The sequence below is a fragment of the Lipophrys pholis genome, assembly GCF_963383615.2.
Source record: "Lipophrys pholis genome assembly, chromosome: 16".
In the NCBI taxonomy this organism is placed as follows: domain Eukaryota; kingdom Metazoa; phylum Chordata; class Actinopteri; order Blenniiformes; family Blenniidae; genus Lipophrys; species Lipophrys pholis.
The window spans coordinates 14,574,699-14,593,713 of NC_137634.1; the positions used below are offsets into that span (position 1 = coordinate 14,574,699).

Here is a 19,015-nt window from a genome sequence, read left to right on the forward strand (position 1 = left end):
CAGTGAGGCTTTGAACACTGACCCTGGAGATGAAACATTGGACAGTGACAGTATAACTACTTTTTCCATAAAAATACAGTAGACACGGAATATTCTGCTTTTACAGAAATTGAGAGAAACTGTTTTGGAATCCTGATCTCACGACTATCAACTCAATTTAATTTCTAGGGCCCTTTAAAAACAAACACAGCTAATACAAATTCATGTATTACTCACTCCCACCGCCAATCATGGTTTCCCAGCAATGAGGGAAAAAAACAACAAGTGCTATGCCTCGAAAAAGCAGCAAAAAACAGCAACACAGAAGCAGTCAGGCTGCCTTCCCTCCCCAGAAAGTCTCGACAAAGTAGGACCTACCACAGGTCTCATGGAAATAAAAGTAAAAACTGGCTCCCTTGTGAATTTTCTTTCCTGTTCCCAGCAGTGCGCCATCAGACACTCTCCCATCCCCAGCACAGGCAGGGACTGAGTGAAGCTCCGTGTTGCAAGCTTTGTGGAAAGAAAGGCCCCTTCCACTCACATCCTATCGGGCTGCAACATGCCACTCATCCAGGGCAGGTGCAGCGCTCCTCGCAGTAATCACATGGGACACCGGCACCCTCCACTCAGTTCATCAGGTCAGCAGAGAGGTCTCTTGCATCAGGAGAGAACAAGAGCCACAGGGGATTTGGGAGAAACTGGTGGACTAAGCTGATGGGAACAATAGGCCAGGAGCTCATGTGGTCTAATCACAGCCCACCACAGATGACACACAAACTGGAGCGTGTTAGTCATGTGCCAGAATCCCCAGCGAAAGCTGTGCATAGCTCAATTATCTAGAGTTATTTAGAACTGACACACTTTTTGTACTCGGTCCAAAACTAAATATATTTAGTATTTCAGACACGTGTTGTACAAATGTAGATCTTAAAGACATTAAAGATTTTAAATGACATTTTACTTCTTAGAGCCTGAGTGCATTACACCACTTTTTCTTTTTCTTCTCCCTTTTTCTCTCTTAAGCAAAAGGTTGAATATCGACAGACGGAGCATACGGGAAAAGGAATGCATCTTTTGCTGTTTTTCAGTGAAGCCGCTCGCAGCTGTCCGCCATCCATTAAAGACCATTAGTGTCGACTGCGTTCGTGGAGGACGGTGCCGTCGTCAACATCAAAGAGTGGCAGATTTATATTCCGCAATGACTACTTAGTGAATGTACAGCCAAGAGTTTTGCTCAATGAGTATTTGTGTGTGTTAGGAATAGAGATGGATAACAAAGTTGCACTCATCACCATCAAAGTTTGATCTGTTTTTGCATTAAATGCTCAACACACCACAGTCTGCTTTTCTTGCTTGTTAAATACACATTAATATTGACGCTTGAAGCGAGGCATCTATAGACATGAACATATCTAATACATACAGATTCTAAATCTCAGGTCAGTGAGACGTGCAATTCCGAGTTCACCTTAACAGATGCGGTTTGCTATTCAGAAGTCCCATGAATGCAGGCGGATTTTCCATGTAATTATACGAGCGGGTGACCAATGTGTCACAGGAGCCGTTTGTGTTGAGCTTCCCCCGAACGCAGTCCACCCTGAACATGCGGCTAAGAGAGAACCAAAAGCCGCGAGACTGTTCTGAAATGTTTTCGTAGAGCGACAGAACAAAGCAGAAAAGTGTCAGCATTGGCTTATTTAGAAAATAAAAATCTGTGAGAATGATAAGAGAGGGGGGGGGGGGGGGGGGGGGTGTCAAAGTTGCCTTGTTTTTTTTTTAATTAAAAGGAACACTTTTATTCTAAAGGGAAAGGTTTCAGCCTCACTGAGACCACTAACTGTTTAGTAACATATTGTATAAGGCCTAGAAAAAAAACGCTTGAGCAATTTCAATTAAAAAAAAGATGATTTTCATAGCAGTTTTCCTCTATTTAGACAACACATCATCTCACTGTGATATCTTGTCACAAGTTCACAACTGTTGTACGTTCTGTGATGTCAGTTGTCAGAAGGCTTTACAAATTGAATTAGCCGATACTATATACCGCCTAAATCTCAAGACATTACATGTGAGGCTGGACCTGCAGCCTTAAGTTGTATAAAGTGAGTTATAAAGATGGATATATGGATGGACATAAAGAAGCATCTGTCCTGTTGAAATGTATAATCTGTATTCATGCTCACCCAGCAGAGTTCAAAGTATCATATACAGAATTCAGACGACAATATTAATGCAAAATCTCAAAAGTGTCTAAGTCTCAGTATAATACAGTCAAGCTTGTGTCATAGTCAACCTTGACATTCACATCACACAGCACATTGAGAACTAAGAAGCAATCATTCATCTGCTTTAGTTCAAAAAAGGTGAGAAAGTGACTTTAGTCTAAGAAACCTTTTTTGGCACAACGTGAAAACTCCTAGGACTGTTATCACACACAACTGGTGTTTTTTCCCTTCATTGGGATTCATCGGTATGTCAACAGGGCCTCGCAAACATTGCAAAACATCCCCGCACAGATGGACAAAAGCACACCAGCGACATATTCTGTGTTTATAGTCAATGTGATACATGTATATCCAGCACATATCCTCACATCTAATTTGGCTTTGTATCCACACCCGCTTCTCCCCTCCATCATTAAAAGCAGCAGGTGAGAAAACAGGAGGCTTTTTGGCCATGTGTACGTGTATGGGAGATAATTGCATTTGTGCATTAGGAAAATGCTTTCGTACCGGCACACGGAGCGCGCGCGCATACGCAAATAATCATGACTCTAAACTCCCTCACTTTCAGCCTATCATGTTTGCACATTTTGCTCCGTCCCTTTATTTTCATTTCTTTCTTCTCGGCTCTGCCCTTTCCTCTGCTTCTTTGCGCCCCCCACCCCCCCCCACCCCAACCCCAACCCCCTCTCGCTGCCCCTTCATCTATCCAGGGACAGTATGTATTAGTATAGAACCTTGGCAGGTGTTTGCTCATTCAAGTGACACAGTTTTATAATGAGAAAAGTGCAAATTTCAGAATATACATTCAGCTGCCTGTGTCTGGATGTGGCTGCTCTCTTTTCCTTGTCAACAACCCATCTGGGGACTTGAATTTGTCTGTTTGAATGTGTGTGTGTGTGTGTGTGTGTGTGTGTGTGTGTGTGTGTGTGTGTGTGTGTGTGTGTGTGTGTGTGTGTGTGTGTGTGTGTGTGTTGGGGAGAAAAGGGGGTGAGGGGGGGGGGGGGGGGGGTTGCAGAATGCATTGCTTATTGAAAAGCTTAATGTATATTCTGTATCTCAACCGTTTCTCAACCTCCATTACCTGTGAAACCTTTGCCGAGGAAAACTGGCTTTTTAAAATGTAAAATGTGCCATACTCCATACAGTAATTGGCTCGTGGAGATTTTTCTTGTGACAGAAATGATTTTCTTTCATCAGTCTCTACCTGCCATGCCGAGTTCAGTGGGACACCTTCACCAGCCCCACTTCATTAAGTCCTTGTGAGAAGCGGGTCAGCGAGGAGATAGCGCTTGCCCATAAACTCCATTGTATTCTGCGGAGGAATACACTTTCTGCTGCAGCCCAGGAGCAGGAGAAGAGGCGCCTCAGTGTACAATAAGGTACACATATTTCTGGGGTACCCACTGCATTTATTCTTTGAGATGACTTTATAAAGCTTTTGAAAGCAAACTAAATATGCTGGTGGACCCATCCCCACTTTGATACTGCAGAGAATTCCTCACAAACAATGTTCGATTTCAAATTCTGATATGAAATGCAGCTATTTCCATCTCTGTTCTCCAGAATTTTCTCTTGGAGAAGAGAAAGAATAAGCCTGCCAAAAGTATAAGCTAATTATTCCCATTTGCCTCAGGTACTTTTCTCTACACCCTGCAAATGAGAAGTGGCTCTCCTAATAAAGGCTGGATCTGTTGCTGCCTTTGACAATGGAGCCGCTTTCTCATTCTAACCTGCTTTACAGCAGACCAAATACAGCTGACATTTGTGTGACACAGTTCCCCTGATCCACAGGCAACACGCAGTGGCAAATTATTACAGATCAGTGTTTTTAATTTTTTTAAAGAAAAATGCTCCTCTAAGTTCAGTGCAAACAAAAATCCTTTTTTAAATGATACATTCAAACATATACAAGCGCAAAGTGAGACGGAACAGAAAGAAGTAGCTGAAATACTCAAGGTCAAAGAAAAAGTTTCCCTGTGTCTCTCAGAGGCGATAACTGCATCTGAAAGCTCTCATAAAATGCCTCCTTAATTCCTCTCCTTTATCCCACCAAGGCCTACATTTCGTCTCCTTTTTCTTCTTTTTCTTCCTCTCATGTTTTATGGTCCTTGTCTTTGAGAGAGGGGACTTGTTAGGGATCTTTGGAGATTTACAGTCAAGTTTTTTCTATCAGAGAGAACACCATACCAATCTTGAGGCCGATATGAAAGGATGTTTCGTAGAGGCACTCTTCCAGGAAAAGGAAGAGAGAGGGAGAAAAAAAAACGAAAAAGAAAAAAAAAAAAAAAAACGACAGCTGTCTGAAAAGTTTTAACTTTCCTCCAAAGATTAAGTTTTGAGAGAAAGTTCTGCTATCTGTTTAATAAAAAGTCTGTCAGGCATTTCTTATTTTGTTATTTACTTTGGAAAACTTTTAAAAGCCTATCCCCCTAAATTGCTCAGGCACAGATACTCTGAATGCATCAAAGCATCCATGGTTGCATACTGGGGAGGTGCAATGCTCGACATTCCACATGCACACACGTATATGTGCACTTACAAGCTCACACACAGATCCACATGCTCACACAACCACAAGCAGCTCGCAAATTGATTCAGACAGCTGAATATTTGACATCTGAGAACCCAAACAATTTCATATTCAGCTCATGGGCCTAAAAACGAACATTTGGGCCTCAGCCGTTCACCCGTAACACTAATCTTAAAGTTTAAAAAGATTCAATCAATCTGAAGATGGCACAGCATAGGCAGAGGTGTCCACGACAGGTACAGTGGGCAATTCCTCAAGCAATATTAAACGATTGCTTAGACGTATATCCAAAAAACTGCATATGCTTTCACAATTCCATGGAAGAAGGTTGGACACCAATGTGAATATTCCGTTCTCTATTTTATATTTTTTAAAGAGCAAGACAACTCCTGCAGACATCAAGCATTATAATTGAACACTTAGAAACTATGCGTGTGTGATGTTGTGAAGAGGCAGTTCCCACAGTTGAATCAGGGTTAAAGGTACAGCACCACATTGACCTTTCTATAGCTGGTTTCCATTTCCAGCAGCGCGGGCAAAAACATTTCTGGCTCAGAATTTATACTCATGAACAAAACAATAATTCAGCTTTATTTTAAAAACGATGTCCAAGTGATTTTTATTGCCGAAGTAGTTTTCAAACTAAATGTTAGCTATAAAACATGGCATCTTTTAAACAAAACATACTGGTGTATAAAGACTACATTTGATCTTGTAAACATTACATAACAATTATCATGTTTTGGGGGAAAAAAAAAATCTTTAAAATCCATCTGCCAAAGAAGATCCAAATCATAACAATTAAAACTAAAGCAATTAAAAATGTTTGAAACTAAATCATACGTGCTGCAGGGCAACACGAAGCACTGCACAAGAAATTCAAGCACAAGTGAAAAAGTTTTCCCAAATACGTGTGTAATTAACTAACCAAAATATATACAATGATTTTAGAAACTGAGTCCAATTGACGTAAAGACAATGAAGAGAAAACTATTCTGAAAAGTAACATCATTTTTTTCTTTCTTTTTGACCTTGAAGAAGTACTACTCTACTGTGCCTGCAAAACATGTGGCTGTTTATCCTGCAGTGCGACTCTATCCTCTCCAGACAAGATGACCTGGACCCAAATGTCAGCCTGCTAATTACCGACACTACTGGAGGAACACAGACAGCATCTTTTGTTTTCCATACAGCTGCCGATATAAAGGCTTGCTGCATTTAGTAACATTCGAGACAGAGCTATAATTTATTCAGCTCGACCAAATGTGTGCTTTGGGGAAATATTTCACACTCCTTGTAAGGACAGGTGAACCGCGATCACGCCGAGCTCTGGGAGGCAGAGGTGGACAGATAATTAAAGGGAAAGGAATGAAGGAAGTACTGCGGGTTGAAAATGAAAATACAGATGTGGGTGGTGAAAACAGAAATGCAGCAGATTACGGCAACCATGTTGAATAAGTGATTCAAATGCCATACCGTCACCAGTCCTCACACATGATGAGTCCACTAAATGGGCCAGAAAATTTAGCTTGGAAAGTAATTATACATAGGCCCCGTCGAGTATGGAAATAACGGATAAATTGTAATTATGACTCATTGCAAGAATTTCTCCATCCAGGAAATATAGCTATTATCTAGTCTTGAATTACATGAAACCAAAGGAGCAATTTGTAAAGAGATATTAGCCTCTTTTGAATCTTATAACGAGAGGATCCCTCCTGCCAATGCTCCTCTCTCTCTCTCTCTCTCTCTCTCTCTCTCTCTCTCTCTCTCTCTCTCTCTCTCTCTCTCTCTCTCTCTCTCTCTCTCTCTCTCTCTCTCTCTCTCTCTCTCTCTCTCTCTCTCTCTCTCTCTCTCTCTCTCTCTCTCTCTCTCTCTCTCTCTCTCTCTCTCTCTCTCTCTCTCTCTCTCTCTCTCTCTCTCTCTCTCTCTCTCTCTCTCTCTCTCTCTCTCTCTCTCTCTCTCTCCTCTCTCTCTCTCTCTCTCTCTCTCTCTCTCTCTCTCTCTCTCTCTCTCTCTCTCTCTCTCTCTCTCTCTCTCTCTCTCTCTCTCTCTCTCTCTCAAAGCCTGGCTTAAGTCCCTGAGTGGTAAGTGATGGAAAGGACAAAATTGGCTACTTTTGGGACAATGACTTATTTGAAATTCAAACAACTCTTCACGGCCGGCACCTTGGGAGAGGATGGGAGACAAGAGCAGTCTCTTTCATCCGACTAAACGTCTTAGAGGTGAGTCTCAGCCCTGACATTAAACAACAACAGACGCGGGACGGCGCCACTCAAAGGACTGTAATGGAGTCAGCAGCCACATTTGTCTTTGAAAAAGCAATATGTTTATGCTAATGCTCTATGGCTGACTTTAATAGAGGATGTAAGTGACACTCTTCTCTGATACAGCGCTCGCAGAGGCAGGCACACAGCCAGCAATCTGTTGAATAACACACCAAACAAAATCAACAAAGATGGTAGATGTTTGGATAGAGTCCCACATATAGAAAAGCCAGAAATAATCTCTTCTGCATAAATTAGATTAAACTACTGAGAAATGCCAACTAATAGAGAAAGTATAAAACTTTTAATGACACTTGCATATAAGAAGACTCAACTTGTATCACAAACAACATAGGTGTTTGCAAATGTCTTTTTTTTTGACAAGGATATTTTCAAACCAATTGTAAGAACGCAGGAAAGTTGACATGTTGGGGTTGCAGTTTTGAGAAACTGTGTATCTGCCCTAATCCCTGCCTTCTTCCTCCCAACAGGCAGCGGGGAAAATTAATCTGAAACTCGCTGTGCTCAAAGGCGTTTGCAGCCGAGACATCTTTCCTTTCTCACACTGCCAGTGGCACTTTGGAAACACTCGCCATCACAGCACTCCCATCAGCATGTGGATTTGAATTTGCCACGTTCAGCAAGACAACTCCCAAAGTACACATGTGCACACACACACACACACACACACACACACAAGCCATCCAAAAAAAGAAAGAAAGGAAGACAGAGTTCTGGGGCCTCGGTACTATCCCTTTGCTTTTGTGATAATAAGAGAGTCCTTGGCTGGTTTTTCATTTCCAATCTCAGAGCCCTGCACTGGAAATGCCATGAAATAGACCCCCAAGTCCAACCCCTGGTGTGATATGGAATAACCTGCAGAGAACATCAACTGTTGAATTTGATGTTCAATGCAGCTTTTTACTGCTGCTCTTTCCACAAAAAGGCAGGTAAGTGAAAATATGAATGGCTAGAAATTGAAATGCTTCACAGTTCATGCATCCGCTTACTGTATGCAAAAGCTACAAACACTGTTAAACACACACACACACACACACACACACACACACACACACACACACACACACACACACACACACACACACACACACACACACACACACACACACACACACACACACACACACACACACACACACACACACGAAATGTACAAATGAACAAGAAGGCCCAGTGGGCAGCAGGATAATGGAGGAAGACTGTGTAAATCCCATATGTACTTAATCCAGACACTTACAAGAGAGTGTGATTCATACTCTATTACACTCCACTAATACAGCTGAGAGACGCACAAGTCACAATCATTTCAGGAGGCACCAACCAACAAAATAACATCCATGAATCCTCTTTATGGGAACTTTACTGAAGGTGGTGTGAAAGGTCAGAAGTAAAACTTTGCACTTATTAGCCAATAAAACACGCACACACGGCCTTCTGCCACACCCACATGTGCAGTTGTGCATATGTGTGCTTTGCTTTATATAAAATAATATAAAAAACATACATCTTGAGTCTTGCTTGCTGTGATACCTTGACTGTCAACATTTTCTATTCCTGTTATTGTTTTAAACTTCAGTCCGAAATGTATTGTAGTAGATGGTTTTATGATGCTGGCATTGATCTTCCAGGGAAATGAAGATTAATGTTGCACATTTAAATGTTTATGCTAATCATTATGCATGGTTGCTTTTACAAAAATATTATACAAAAAAAATCTATCTAATCTAAATAAATCTAAATCCAAGTGGTGCATGTGTGAACTTACTGAGGTTGTTAAATAACAATATTTCAATGTTTTAAATGATTCCCTATATGATTATACTGACTATAGGGTTAGTCTATAAAAAGAATAATCAAAATTACTAAGTGTAGCTAAACGTATAGACTTGAATGATTTTGATTGGACAGGTTTTTAGAAATGTTGTTACTTTTTTCCCTTTTATTTTTAATAAATGCAGGGCATTTGGCCTTGGTTGTGGCACCGAAGTTGAAAATATCTACTTTCAAAATGAAGTCCATATTGTCTGTCAGCCAAGGTCAAACATAAAGGCACTAATCATCAATACAAAACCTCTATCACTGATGTTTTTATGCCACAAACTTCCACTCAAGCTGAAATGACTTGAAATGAGTGTGCCGTTGTGTCATTTCGCCTGTAATCTATTGCAATACCTTGGAACAAATAAATCATCAACCAGGAAATTGAAAACGGAATGCACAATAACATGTGGAAGCCTTCAAATATTTGTATCAATGTAATGCTCTCATGCCACCAGTTACACACAAGGACATAATATTATGGGAAAGCAATTCAATGTGTACCGTTGTGTATGTGCTCAAGGTGGTACAAGCTAAGTACTACAGGACTGCATTGAAGGGCACTTGCGCAGCGGGGCGGGCGGCTGACTTTGAAAGTGTGTGGGTTTCTCTGATGTTCCAACTTGATCTGAACAGCATGACCTTTGAATTCAGATGGAGCGGGTATAGAAAATGAAAACTGGCTTGATCCTCCACCTCTGATTCGACGGACCACCTGATCCAAGGTTTGCTGTGAATATGCCGGTTCTTCAGATTTTAGAACATGGAACTCATTGACGACAAAAATTTTATTGTAGGCCGCTCTGTGTACACTCTCCAGGCAAATGACTTTAATCCATTTCTACTTTCAACCAATCCTGACAATTATGTTAAATGGCGGGAGAGAAAAAAAAAAAAAAAAAAAAAAAAAGCCTCCAAATTGTTCATGACAGGTAAAGTGCACCGCCGATTATCCTGTTTTAGACAAAACGAGTCAAAAAAAAAAACAAAGCCGGCTGTATCTGTTTGCACCACCAAATGCTCCTTAGTTTGTCTATGAGTGTGGGTGTGTGAAAAGCTGAAGGGATAAGGTAAAAAAAAAAAAAGAAAAAAGAAATAGCCGCACAGTATCCATCCCCAGAGCAAAAGGTTTAAAGACGTTATGAAAACAGGCTCAGATGTGTGTGTGTGTGTGTGTGTCTCTGTTTCTCTGTACTGCAAATTCGTGCGCTGTGAAAACAGGAAACAGGGCGCAGACAGGAAAACACAAACACATGAAATGTGGGACAGATGCAATGACACCACAAAGACAGCAGCTTTGTCAAGTGACACGGGAAAAGGGATGGATGTTTTTTAGCTTGCTCTCCAACCTGAATAAGAAGGTGGGAGAAAAAAAAACAAAAAAAACCCCAATCCTGTTGTGTGCATTTCTGTAGCACCACGAATCCAACAGTGGGAATACATTTAAAGACAGCTTCTGGCGTGCACGTGTTGGTGTCTGCCGATTCGCCAACTCACCTTTCTTGTCCCCAAAAAAGAGGGTCTGCTGTGCCGGGTTTGACCACTGGAGGGAGGTGTTGTCATTGTACTCCACACGGCAGGTCAAGTTCGCTGTCCCACCCTCTGTAACGGTCACGTTTGTAACCAGGGGATACTGACCGCTGATACCTGCAGCAAGACACAAACAAGAAAAGTGTAAGAAGAGTTTGGGATGCACTCAGAGCGAGGGAGGGAAGGACGGAGAAGCAGACAGAGGGGGACAGATGGCACATCTTTGATTGCGTGGTTTGTAAGGTTGCTTTGGTTGTTAAATCCACTTGTTAAATTTCACTTCAGTATCCTACCCATCCAAAAATAAAAACTACGGAGGGGTTAAATGAAGACTCGTGTGATTTGATATTTATCAACATGCTTCATAAAAAATGTCCATAAAACTAAGGATATTACTTCTCGATCACTGGATGAATAATCAGCTTCAGGACAAAGAGGAACAATCTGGTTTATGTGCTTGAAAAATGTAACAACCTAATTACAAAGCAAATGTTCAGGCAGGCTGGCCAGTCGCTACAGTGTGCTAAATTGGACCCTAACACTGAACACACAGGGGGCATTTAGCCTGCGGTACCAACCCTGAGACCTGAGCTACACGGGGAGGACCAATTAAAAACTGTTCTCTGTGGACCTGCGCGTGGATGCTGGTGATGTGTGTATTGCTTTCATCTGATGCGGGAAACAGACACAAGAGCCGAGTTCTAGAATTCTGAGTGACCTCTAAGGCAAGTATGTGCATATGCTTTGTGTGCGTGTGTGTGTGTGTGTGTGAGTGTGTGTGTGTGTGAGATTGAAAGTGAGAGGGAGGGAGAGAGGCTGCAGAAGCAAGTAAATAATAATAACCATAAATCTATCTCTGTCGCTTTCCCCAGAGGACAGGTTTTAAAGACTGTGTGAATGAAGGCTTAGGTAAGAAAGATTATTCATCCCCAGCTAACTCTCACGTCTTAAACCACTCCCCCCCCCCCCCCCCCCCCTCCTCCCCCAGGAAAGGATTAGAAATAACGGAAGAAAAGAAAATCATAGGTAAAGAGAAAAGTAATACTTTAAAATTGCAAGTTTTTAAATGCCACAGTATGGTTTTCCATGGGACTCTGACACCACTAACGGATTTTCCTACCCCAGCGATCCTTCGATATCGTCTGTAATTTTGTGCTTTCCTTATAGCGGTTAATTATTCGTCCGGTCAGATAAACAAACCCTCAATCCGTGCTTGTCTGCTAAGTTAACAGGTGATGCAAACCCCATCACAGAGAAAACCTGTTGTGGGGAGTTAAGAGGAGAGGAGACGAGGCGAAGGAGGGAAGAGGAGGTAGAGGTAAGTCAAGGAGCACGGGTCATTTCCAGTGTTGATTAAGGCCTCCCGAGGTTAATCATGCGTGTGAGAGATAGAGAGGGAAGAGGAGGGAAACGAAGGAAAAATGGATCTGAGCTATGGGAGGCTAGGAATATGTTTTATTCATGAAAGTTTTGCATGAGGCATGATCTGCCAGCGATTTACAGTTCTCCTGCGCCTGCCCTCGCTCTCTTTATTACTTCTTCTCTTTAAATCACTTACTTTTTCTCATTTTTCTCACTCACGCAGTGGGGCGACATACAGCCCAGTGTGATACATTTTATTCTTTTGTGCTGGCCACAAAGACAAGTTAATGGTTTGCCACCGTACTGCATGGTAGCAAGGGTGTTTTTTTTTTTTGTTTTTTTTTTTCAAGTGAGATTTTGAAAAGCATAATTTCTAGTTCATTACTGCTGTGAATGCGTCATTTCGAGGTGTCACTGAAGTCGGAGGGAACGTGCCTGCTTGTTGGGAACTTTCCACGCCTGAAAGAATCATAGAAACATTTTGCAAATGATGTGTTTGTGCCAAAGAAGGAAACATAACATGTTTGTAATTTGATTGCATGCAGGGGGGGGAAAAGGGATGTTGCACAAAGTAAGGAAACAGACAAACCATTACCAACCGACACAAGAGTAATAGATTCCATGTAAAACGCTGCACATTTCAGCCCAGCTGAAGACATAGCAGAATATATCGAATCACTTGAAAGAAAATCTATTGTACTATGCCAATGTTTAGACTTCATATCCATCCAAAAGTTTGAGTCGGACAAAAAACATTTATTTTTTCTGCATACATTTTTATGCCAAGCTCTCTCTGGAGTCGTACTTGTGACTGCTAAGATGTACAATGGTCTGGGGATCCCTCCGTCTAAGCCCTGCGTCAGTGCCGTCAGTGTCTGGTGCTACACATCCAGCGGGACCGAGAGGGCCAAAGGGGCCACGATGATGGTTATATTAGAACAGTGCAGTGTTCTGTGCACCTAATTGGCCAGTGGAGTAGGTTCTTCCATTCTCCCCTCTGGCCACCCAGACCTGATTTAAATGTATCTCCTGAGGGAAGGAGGCAGCTGTTCTCTCCTGATTTCCATGTCTAAATTTAGGTCCTTCCCTCACTTCAACTCCACTCTTTCTCCTACTTTCAGCTTCTTGCTCCGTCTTTTCCAGTTCACATCCATTCCACTCAACCCCCCCCCCCCCCCCACCCCCACCCCCCCTCTCTTTTCTTCTCTCTCCTTGTCACGTTTCCTCCTCCAGTTGATCCCTGAAGGGTGGCATTTCCACTTTCTTTGTCTCTCATTTTCATATTCTCTCTCCCGGTGCTCCCTCGGTCTTTTAAGTTTATCTTGATCGTGCCTCTTTTCTTTTTAACAACTGTGCTCTATCGTTTATGAAGAGTAAGGTCATTTTAATTGCCCTCCACCTTGACGGACATGCCGAGGCTAAGCCAGGTCAACAATGCTCATCTGTTGGACATTATGAAGCAGGAAAATTAGCTTTCTTCTATTTGGCTCAAATTAGATAACATACAATACTGTGTGAAATTGCTCTGCGATCCAGTCCAGCATCTTGTCTTGGACTGTTATCAGGAGTATCTGATGCGCTCTGAATTGGCTCTGTAGCATAACAATGACTCCAACCAACGAGCCAGAATCATAAGAGAACATCTTCTCGGATGACAATAAGAAGGAGACTTACAACTGATGGTTTGACCTCCACAAAGCACCCACTTTACTTCAATTACCTGCAACATTAACAGAGCACTACCCATTCGACCATTACAGCCATATACAATAGAGGAGGGATGGACAACTCGGATGGAGAGAGGAATTTAATAATAGAAAGTCTGTTGTTATTGCGGTGAAAATGATTTTCCTCTTTCTAAAATCTGTGAAGCATACACCGTAATGTATTTCCTTTCAAAAAAAATTTAGAAATGTGGCTGCATGCGTCCTGCCGACCTGCTATAGAGCAACACAAGACACATCTCCCTCTGTACGAATTACAACTCATTATTTACTGTAAAAACATGAGACCAAAAGCTAATTTTCAAACTTTATCTTCGACCCCAACTTTTTCTCTAGATGAGTTTAAGAAAATAACAACTTCGAATTGCACCACTCAAAACCCCCAAGTTTAATCCCTCAACAATGTGAGCTTGTGTGCATATATTGATAAAAATACGCAGCAGAATTCTAACAACCATTTAACCCTGCAAGTACACGAGACAAATAAAGATCCTCAAAGGCACATTGAGACACAACTGCCTTTAGTTAAAGCAAACCGCTGGACAAATAATGCAGATAAAAATATAGGCGTATCCTGGATGTTTCCTGTCTGCTCTCCCACATGACCTTTCAAGCAAGAGCAGCTGAGTCGGCTAACCTTTCTTATTTAGGCATTCAAGAAGAAAAAGAGGGAGATGCAGGCAGACAGACGGACAGCCTGGAGCTACTGACCTTTATAGCCGGACTGGAGCTCAACTGAGCTGTAGAGCTATGATGTATGGCTGGGAATACAAGATTACGAAATAGATAGAAGCACTTCACAGATTTGATTAGCTGAGTCACCTTTTAAGTCGGCCGCACACAACTGAAAAATTGAAGACGTGGGATCAGATTGGGGAAAATGTAAAGGATAAATCCAGTTCGTTCGTACTTTTTTTTTTTTTTTTCAAGGATACACGTGATTCCAAATCGCTATGAAAACACTCACTTCTGTAATTTCTCAGAAATGACGAGAGTAAAACAACAAGAAACAGGTCAGTCAAGTTGTTTGAAATTTACTTAATTTTTGGATCCTGTTTTGTTATATTGCTGCAAGATGAAACTTTCAATGTTGAGTGGAAGGTCTCGTGAGACTGCCATGTAATTAGCAGGCACACCGATGTGAGTGGGAACAATGATGAAGCCTTCAAGGAAATAACACAGCTTGTAATACATCACAATGATCTAAATAAAAAAAATAAAAAAAGCTTTAAGTTTAAATTATCATGAGCAACTGCCCGGAGTATGTATTTTTTTTAATTCTTTCTTTCACAATTAAACTAAGTGTATAACCAAATGTTTAATTCCATAGGACCTTGAATGTAGCCCGGGGTCCTCTGGCATATCTTTGTTAATGATTCCTAGAATTAGATTAAAAACCAAGGGCCTTTGCTGTCAGGGGCCCCATCGCTCTGAAACGACCTGCCGCAGGAAATAAAGCGAGTTTTATCACTGTCCTCTTTTAAATCTGTCCTAAAAACACACTTAACATTATTGCACTTTTTAAATAACTGTATTCTGCCTTATCTACTGTTTTGTCTATTGATGCTTAGTAAGTCCGTTTTGAAAAATTATATGCAAATATGGTATTTTATGCTGATATTTATTAAGTTTAATCCTTGGTAATTAATTAAAGCAGTTATAGACTTTAAAAAAATGTATTACACTTCCACGCATACACAATAAACCAATTAAGAAATCGTCCTACCTTGCGATTTAAATCGACAGATATATAATATATATATTAATTGTTCACCAAAAGGTAAAAAGTTTCATTTATTTATCAAGTGATGGGCAAAATGTCCAAATTATTATGAGCTTGTTTAGTCTGATTTACTAAGAAATATGTTCAACCATTTTTCATATACATTTTTTTTTTGGTGGTTTTATTTTAGATTGTAGGGTGTAAGGTAATCCTAGTTTGAATCAGCTTAGAGAATAATGATCATGTTTAAATGTATTCGGCGGTTTAAAGACGTCTTTGATAAATCAAAACGTATGTGATGAACACATTTTCCTGGAGCACTCCAACCCCGAACTGCATAAAGCAGTACTGAAGATGGAATATAAAATATTATAAAATACATAAAATATTTACAAATGGTGAAAAAAATGTGATCAATCCTGATTTTTTATTGTTCTATATTTGTAAACTGCAATTAATTGCAAGCTATTCTGCAATTAACTCATCTAAACTTTCTAATCAGATGACAGCCCTGATTATTATTACTACTTGGAATTTCAAAGGGGGATTTGTTACCTCTGAAGCCGTCAAAAGACATTTCAAACCTCTTTAAGGCTAAGCCACCCTCACAAAGCTCCGCCGCGCCGCTCTTCAGACGTCTCGGCGCATGACCTCAAGTGGCTTGCTGTTAAAATGCATTCTGCTAAGGAGATCATGAATGAGATGCAGAAGATTACATAGGACATGACAGCTTTGCCGTGACCAGTTAGCGTCTATAAGGTTACACAGGTGGCTACACAGCTGGGTACACGGGGTTTTCAGAGTGAGTGATTCCCAGATTGTCAGGCAGCAAGGCAGCCCAGTGATTGGAGAGACGGTATAAGGTCAAGAGTTTGATCATGTCAAGAGCTGGTGTGAATTCATCAAGCAGGCATGTATCCTGTCACAGTGTCCTTGAGCAAGAAAAACCCTTCCAGCCTCCGCCCCTCCTCCGGTTTAGAGCATCAGCAAAACAGTGAAAATAGGAGTGGGGGAAAAAAAAAATACAAATCCAAAGCGATTTCCAAGGAAGGATGTGTATTTCTTTTCTTTTTTTTATTTTCTTTCCCCCTCACTCTGGGCAAGAACCAATTTTGGTCGATAATATGAAACACAAAATGTTGTTAGTAACTTCCAGGAAAAGCAGCTAACATATCAGACAAGTGCATCATCACTCCCTGCCCTCACTCTGGGACTCTTCCTCCCACTGTGACAATTTTCAAACACGCTCCCTCCTTTCTCTCAAGAACATGTCGTACACGGAGAGTTGTTTGTACCTCTTTCTGCTTTGACCTTTTTCACGCCTTCCATCAACATGCATCCCAAATTCCATGTTGCATCTCCAGTGCGATTTGTCAACATTTCATAACGCCATTACACCTGGCTTGAAAAGTGAGCCTCCCGTGCTCAACGTGAAATTAAATGATATGTACCTGTGAAAACAGGAAGTAAACAGTGACAAAACTATATAGCAGCGAAGCAGCACTATATACTTCATCTTGTAATAAATAGAAGAAAATATAAATACATTGAAATTGTTTGGATTTCGAGGGTTTTCACTGAGCCTGTGCTTGACAGAGTCTTTTAAGATAGAACAGAACATCCAATGTTTGTGTCAAAGTCCGTGTGCCAATAATGAAAAGAATCACTCAAAACTGACCACACTGAAAGTATTTGTTTTAAATCAGATGGGGATTTTTGGAAACGCTTCCTTAGACTTAAAACAAATCCCCAACATTTAATTTCAAGGTCTCAGAGAATTCTTTAGATCACACTTCAATAGAGATAACACCGAAATGTCACAATAACCTGGCACGTTAAAATCGAAACGTGAAAAAAAAAAAAAATACATTTCAGTTCATTTTTTTTAATAGAAAATGAATAAAATACATAACATGTCAAATTAATTGAAGTATGACTCATTTGTTTTTCACATTTGATAATATATAGTGTTTTGAGGATTATTGAATGCTTTATTGTCCTAGTATGTAAACAAAATAAAAAATAAAAGATGTGCTAACCTTTCATGGGTGTGTGAGCCCCTTGAAAACTGCTATTGGGAAATTATTTGGATTTTCATTGGTATCCCATCTTCTTCACACTCTTGTAGATTATTTTCTCTCATGTTTCTCGTATGACAATTCTAACACAGTTAAAATTACTATGTTGGCAAAATTATAAGGGAAGTACTATTGGTTCTTTAATTTATTTATCAGGACTGGAATTGTAAATAATTCTATTAATGTTAATACTGTACAAATTAGTCTAAATTGTGTTAGAGAGGTTTTCCCTACCTCATATGTTTCATGGTTGGCCCCAATTTGTTCGCAGACAAACTGTGTGCGTGTGTGTGTGTGTGTGTGTGTGTGTGTGTGTGTGTGTGTGTGTGTGTGTGTGTGTGTGTGTGTGTGTGTGTGTGTGTGTGTGTGTGTGTGTGTGTGTGTGTGTGTGACATGCATGCGTGTGTCTACATCCCTGATCTAAACTTGTTCTTTTGACAGTGATAAGTTTCCTGCTGTGAGCAAATTGAAAGCAGCCCCTGCAGAGGGTGGAGCTACCTTTGTATTCAGCGCTGGCATACAACCACCTCAGGACAGTCATTTCTGATCTGGAGATATGAAATTAATTATCCGACACCGGAGAGGCTGGCTATGGCAGCGCTGTTGTCATTTACATACAGTAATTAGACTGGGCAGCTGTTGGTGCTGCCATCACAAACTCGACATCCAACTCAGCCCTTGGAGTCAGATCAACACAGTATCACCTACTTCTCTGTGGTGCTGTTAGTTGTTGTTTAAGTGTGGCTTCACAGAGAGAGGGCAGTTTTGGTAGAAAGCATGTGCTGTCAAACATGGAAGTGCAGGTTTTTTTTTTTCCTTGGGAGTATTTTTGAGGGGGAGGATGTTTCCAGTAGCATCTGGGGTGTGAGCAGTGTTAACAGACGTTGTTAAGGTAGTGACAAACATCCAGGAAGACTTTCTCCTGTGATAGCACCTTTTTGTGTGTACAAAGCACTACAAGAAACAAACATGCCAGAGCACATAGCGGTTTGTCTGTTTTGTTGCTGAGGAAAAGCTGCCACTGTTGAACTTTTGCGCAAAGCTTTTATGCCCTCCTTCATACAAAAGCACCACAGCAATTTGAAAATAGAGGCCAGATATGCTTCCAGACACTTCCAGTTGTCCTGTCCTTGATTAAGCTGCATCAATTCAAAGGGCAGGGATATAAACCTTTGCCCAATTCGCTGTGTGCATGCTGCCTGAGTTCAAGCTTGCCTGGTCCAGAATGGCCAGGGATCTCACTATCGTTTCTGAGCCAAGGTCAGACATCTCATGGTTTTATGACAGAGGTAAACCTGGCCTTCATAAATACTTCATACACAGTTTTTTTTTTCTTTTCTTCCAGTTGGCAAAAGCAAGCACAAGAAGCTGGGAGCAAAGGGGAGTTAGGCAAGGATAGAATTTTGACAGATAAGTGAACGCAGGAAAAGAGAATGAAGGGAAGAAGTGAGGCAGGCACAGCAACAAAAGAGCAATAATTTGAAATGTGTCTGTCTGGCCTTGGAGAACCTGTTTCCCACAAGGCCGCACTTTCTGAAATGACGAGCGGGCATGTGGGGAACACGCCCTTAAATTAGGATGTCTTGATTCATACATTTAGTTTAAGGATTATAAGTACATCCGTCTTTGCACTTGCCACTTTGTGCTGTGCATATGTGTATTTGAGTATGGATAGTGTGTGGGTTATGTGTTACAAATGATAAGTGCTGGCTGAAAATGAGCAGAGCGATATACACTATAAGTTATTTTCAATTTGGT

The 19,015-nt window shown here is 41.0% G+C and overlaps 1 protein-coding gene across 4 annotated transcripts in view; it reads right to left on the bottom strand.

The window, feature by feature from the left end:
• Positions 1 to 19,015, bottom strand: part of LOC308121774 (cell adhesion molecule 2-like) — a 205,900-nt gene that overhangs the window by 47,458 nt on the left and 139,427 nt on the right. For all 4 annotated transcript variants that reach the window (XM_080483239.1, XM_080483241.1, XM_080483240.1 and 1 more), the window contains one exon: positions 10,338 to 10,487. In XM_080483239.1, the coding sequence (XP_080339365.1) occupies positions 10,338 to 10,487 (150 nt within the window). The remainder of the gene's footprint in view (positions 1 to 10,337; positions 10,488 to 19,015) is intronic.